Raw genomic sequence first — 6,000 nt, forward strand, 5'->3', positions numbered from 1 at the left:
TACATTTGCCATGTTATATGCTCCAATATTCATACAAAGTATGCAATAAATTTTCTAACAGAGCTACCAAGAAAGTGCATCATCAGCAACAAGGTCGTAATACGTGACCAACCTGGATGCCATATATATATGCTATAGATCATGTTGTCACCAAGCCTGCATTGTAAGGCATTCGCAGTACACATGAAGTTGACGATAAAAGAAGCCATTAAGGAGAAGCTTATCCTTTAAAACATTTGTTGAGGCTAATTATACTACAGATAGTTTCAGTGGAGATAGAGCTCAGTAAGACTGCAAAACGAGTAATTGATTAAACATCTACAAGGCTACATCTTAAAAGAAACAGCCAATAAAAAAAAATCTTCATAAAATTAGATCTTGTAATTAAAAGGAATACTAATTGAAAGTATAGCAAGAAAATTTATGGTTAAAACTTAAAAGTGACAATAAGATAATATTATCTTCATTCTTTCACAAGATAAAACCAGCTGTTAAAGTTCAAAAGGCCTTTCATTCTAGTGCAAGTGCATTCCAACTAAATTTCCAATTTCAATCTTCAATATAGGCTCACATGAAAGAGAAATTTGTTGGGATGTTATCTCTGAAGAAAAAACAATCTCCATTGAGCAGAATGCAACCTTAAAAGATAAGCTACTAAAACCAATGAAGAACTGAATAAGTAAATTGAATTAGCAACAGCAATAAATGAAAGCAGAAAACTTCAATACGCAGACAAATTAGCATGAAGTTAGTAACAAGCTGCAATATAAAGATAGTCGACCGCAAAATAATAATTTCCTTTTGAAGCCTTAAGAGGATAAGGAATAATACATTTAATATTTATATTTACAGCACGAACTAAATGAAGAACTCTAAGCTAAATGTGGAAAAACCTAGCATCTTACACAATAGGTGCTTCTAACTCTTGCCTACAGGCACTTTGGCCTTCTCATTCTTATGCTCTGCCATGTAATTGTGAACCCTTTCGGCTTTCAGTCTCATACCCTTGATCATCTCCTCACTTGCTTCAATTATCTGTTTCGACAAAGCAATCTCCAAATAATCAAACCACTCTCCAAGTGTCATCTTCTCCAAATCCAGCTCCTTTCCAGATTCACCCAACTTCTCTTTAGAACCAGAAGCACTATCCTTTTTTTCCTCTCCACTGATGCCACACGCATCTCTGCCATGATCCTCCTTTTCACCAATTTCTTCAACACAAAGCTCACCAGCGCCAACTTCTTCAACACGATGCTCCCCGACGACCTTTTCACAAACTTCTTCGACACCAAGCTCGCTGACTGCCTTTTCACACTCATGTACACTCATAATCAACTCATCCTTAAGATCAATGACTTCTACACAATCAGGCGACTTCTGTGGTGAATTCTTCCTCCTCCTTGTGCCACCGCCGGCACGAGTAGTCTTCTTATTGCCAACCTTAATTTGTTCACCTTCTACATCAGAATTCTCTGGAATTTTCTCAACAACTGAACAAGACATTGCATTTTCCTCCTTTTTGGAGCTCCGAGTTCGCCTCGTTCTCACTTGCCGCAGCTGCCCCATTTTCTCTTCATGCTCTTGCTCCTCCTTCTCCTTCTCCTCAACCACACTCTTCAAAACCCTAGGTTTCCTCCCCCGCCTTGGTTTCTCAACCACCTCAACTACATCCACCGCTTCTGCATTCTCCACCCCCAAAGCACATTCCACTTCCTTCTCCTTTTCCTTCGCAACCTTACCTCTCCTACCCCGATTAGTCACACCAGAAGCTCTGCCATCCTTCTCCTGAACTCAACGTCTAGAGCTCCGCCTCAAGTAGCTCCCATCGTGGACTTCAATCTTGACGGAGATGGAAGTGGATTCTCCAATATTGATGCAGTCTCCGTCACTGAGATCGACTGGGATGTCGGGGTCGAACAGTTGGTCGTTGAGGAAAGAGCCGTTGGAGGAGTCGATGTCTTGAAGTAGCCATTTTCCAGATTCAGATTCGAGGGAGAGGTGCTTGGTGGAGATGCCTGAGTCTTTGATGGTGAGGTTATTACCCCGGACAACACGACCGGTTCGAATGGTGGATCCGGGCTGGTATTCCAGGGTTTCTCCGACTCGAGGACCTTTGGTGATTTCAAGTTTGAGAGCCATGAAGAAGAAAAACTAGAATGAGAGGGAAACCGTTTCCAACCCCCAATTCGGATCGGATTTTGAATTTTCAACACAAGCACTTTTTTTTAATTAATAAACAATAAAATTACAATTACACTTTTTTTTCTTTATTTTTTTACTACTTTACCCTAATTTTATTTTTAACAAATTCACCAAATGCTCATTTGATGAAAATCATGGAGTCATAGGTCATGATAAAAGGTGTAATTTCTTCCAACCAAGTAATTTTTCTATATGAAATTCATATCTGGCTAAACCATGAGCAGCGGTGTTACTATTACACACCACATGAGTTAGAAATACACATGGAAAGATAGATAACAAGGATCTAATGTTCCTAATAAGACAACTTTACTGAAGAAAAAAATCATTAAAAAAGAGAACAGAGTGAACAACAACCTCTTAATCACTCTCAATAGTCGAAATGAAAAATCAAGCTCAAAACACCAAGACAAAACAAACAAAATGGCCAAAGCCTCAGTATCTTTTGATGACAAGAATCTAGAAAGTCATTTGGAAAAATAACTTAAAGGAAAGCATTCTGAATAACGAACAATCGCACCAAAACCAATGAGTCCATTCTCAAGATTGAGTGCAACATCCACATTTAGCTTGAGAGAACCTGGTGTTGGCAACATGTTTACCATGTGCGCAGCGGAATGCATGAGGTTGTGGGCCCAAGAGATTTAAAAAAAATTGATTTAAACTACGGAGCCATTAATATACCTACATTAATCAATGAAATAGAAAAGATTAGGAATTATACATGTTGATGAACTATCAAGATTCATTGCTATCTTTTCGTATCTCCAATGAACATCCTATCCTAGCAATATCCAAGTACTTAGACCACGATCTTCCAAAGTGTTATCTCACCTCAAGACGTGTGTGGACACGTACAACAACAGTGAAATTTTTAGTGATTCACAAGATGTGCTTGACACATGAGATCTTGGAATTTAGGTCTGAGATAGATTTTCAGGTTTAGAGAAAAGATACCATATATTTTTCTCTCTGTTAAAAATCTGAATCTTAAACTTCTGAATATCTAGAAACTCTTACCAGATTGTTTTATAATTTAATTTAATTCAAATTTTAAAATTAAACAACTATTAATCATAAAATATTAAATTAAATAAAAAATATATCCAAAATGGATTCTTGTGCAATCACTATGACTTGTGTGTAACACATGTCCAATTTTTAGGGCATGTGTTTTAACACATTTATTTATTAATTGTTTAATAATTTATTTATTAAAAAATGATAAAATATCTAAGAACTAATAACTAACCTTATTAGATAAATATTTTAATTATTTGAATAAATTTAAACCAATTCAAATTCAATTTGAATTATCAGATTTATTTTTCACATAAATAAAAACTAATTAATTTAAAATTAATTATTTTTATTATTTATAAATTTCGAAAAAATTATAATTAATTTATTTATAAAATTAATAATTAATTAATTAATCTCAATTACATATTTGTTCTGAAGAATAAATTTATTCCAAATATGTCTTTTCACTGATTTTCCCTAGTTTCAACTCTTACTTTGAATAATGTTGATAGAGTCACCTTGGGACCTATAGACCTACAATTTCATGCTCCAATAAATTTATATTATTAATTAAATCTCTTTAATATAATAACCTTAATTTATTCATTTCAATATTATTTCACTAAAAATATGAGACTGCACTATTGCAATTATAGACATTTATTTACATAGTACTTTTTAAAGATAAAAAGCGCCCATCGATTTAATCATTATATATAACTCAATCCTCTATTAATGTTTCATAATTAAAGAATGGATAAAATCATCGTTTTACCTCTTTAATTATTTATTGTTTCCTTAAGTACCATTTGTTGGGTTTTATGCCCTTAATAAAACTATATTTCTTATGTATCACATTATTATTATCAATAAAAGAAGTAGAAATCATTTTGCTTATTCAATAGCATTTTTTGCTTATTTTATTACATGTTTATTCAATTAATACAAACATTCATAAAATCACGAACATATGGATAGGTACAATTATAGTGACTAGGTCATAGTGGATTATAGTTGTAATTATATGTTTAAAATAATGAGTCCTAAGATTATATCAATGCATTGGATTTTCACTGATTAGGAAATCTACGATATGATCTACTTACACATTAGATGTGTGATGTCTTGTCCAAGGCATTGACCAAGTAGATATGATCGGATGTATTTGGTTACATCGGACTAGGACCCATATTGATTATTGATTGATAAATAAGTATCGTTTTTATCGAATCTAATCAATGTCACAATGTTGACCATATGTTAATTCGATCTTAATTCCGAGTGATAATATTCTGCTAATTATATTATTTGAATCTTTTGACTTGTTCATTACTAGCTTACCCTACGGTCTAGCCTATACTTACATCTTGGAGATTTAGTAGTGTAATTGAGTAGGAGTATTATTCATAAATATGAAATCTATAACTTTTGTATGAGAAGTGAAAAGTTGATTTCCTTAATTGATTTGTTCAAAAGGTTAAATGATTGAGATCTCATTTCTGTGATTAAGTTCACGGAAATATCATTTATAAGGAACTTAGTGTGAGTTAAGAAAAAAAATACTGATGAGGGGTAAAACAGTAATTTTCACCTAGCTCGTTAAGTAAGTCATTGATAGAGGATTGACTAACTGTAATGGTTATAACAATGGATAACGTATTTATGGTTTGGAAAATATGTTCTATGAATTGAAGAGTTCAATTCCGAGTCTATAATGGAGTCACGAGGAATTAATAAGGTAGTGAAATTATTCGTAAATAAATTCACGGTAACTTATTGGAGCTTGATTTCATGGATCCATGGTCCCCGCATCACCTTTGAGTAAATCATCTAGAATGTCTCAATTAATTGATTTAATTATCAATTATAATTTTTTTAAAGTTGACTAGGTCAATTTTGGAAAATTTACAGAGATATGAGATTTAGAGAATAAAAGAGAATCTTTGGGTAAATTTATTAATATTGATAAACTGGTGTCAATATAAATAAATAAAATTAAATCAAGTTTCAAATTATAATTAGTTAATTTGAATAAGGATTTAATTAATTAATTAAAAAAATAAATAAAAGGTTTTGAATTTAGGCCCAATTGAGATTTAAATTCAAAATAAAGGTATTGGGCCCAAGTCTATTTGTGGGAGCCCAAGACTTTTATATTTTTGTTTATTATTTTAATTAATTTAAATTCAAATAAAACTCATTAAGTTGTCTATATAAGGAATATGATATCTAGGGTTTTCATAAGTCAGTATTCATTGGGTAAGTGAAAACCTAGACACTCTAATCTTTTTTTAGCCAATATCTCTTCTTTTCTTCTAGATCTCTATCTCATGTCCTGAGAACCAGCCCACACTAGTTCTAGGTTGATCAAAGGCTTGGTGAGGAAAACTGTGTTGCTGATCTAGTTCAATGTAACAGTGACAATCAGAATCCCGTGATCCGTAAGGGGAAAGACCGGGTAAAGCTGTGCAATCCCACACCGCCTGGGGAAGGTCAAGTATGATGATTCTAAGACTGTGTAGGTATGGGACTACACAGTTGAATATGGCTTAAATGGATTGATGGGCACTACATATGCCAACAAGATGAATCGTCTTTTTGGTAGCCCATCACTTGAGAACTCCAAAGTTAAGCGTGCTTGACCTGGAGCAATCTGATGATGGGTGACCTCCTGGGAAGTTTTCCCGGGAAGCGTGTGAGTGAGGACAAAGCACGCTGAAAAGACTCGTGTTGGTTTGTAGGGCCAGTTGTCATTCCAGGAAGCATCCATAGTGA

General features: G+C 33.7%; 1 protein-coding gene across 1 annotated transcript; it reads right to left on the reverse strand.

Annotated features, from left to right (window-relative positions):
* Nucleotides 1-77: 77 nt before the first annotated feature.
* On the reverse strand, nucleotides 78-2,807 carry LOC133815235 (FHA domain-containing protein At4g14490-like). The gene is made up of 3 exons (XM_062248091.1): nucleotides 2,715-2,807; nucleotides 906-1,785; nucleotides 78-291 (listed from the first exon to the last, which is right to left on the reverse strand). Exons 1-2 carry the CDS (start codon nucleotides 2,805-2,807, stop codon nucleotides 919-921), a joined length of 960 nt encoding a protein of 319 aa, XP_062104075.1. The 3' UTR covers nucleotides 78-291; nucleotides 906-918.
* Nucleotides 2,808-6,000: the final 3,193 nt, after the last annotated feature.

This window comes from Humulus lupulus, chromosome 2, assembly GCF_963169125.1.
Source record: "Humulus lupulus chromosome 2, drHumLupu1.1, whole genome shotgun sequence".
Taxonomy (NCBI): Eukaryota; Viridiplantae; Streptophyta; class Magnoliopsida; order Rosales; family Cannabaceae; genus Humulus; species Humulus lupulus.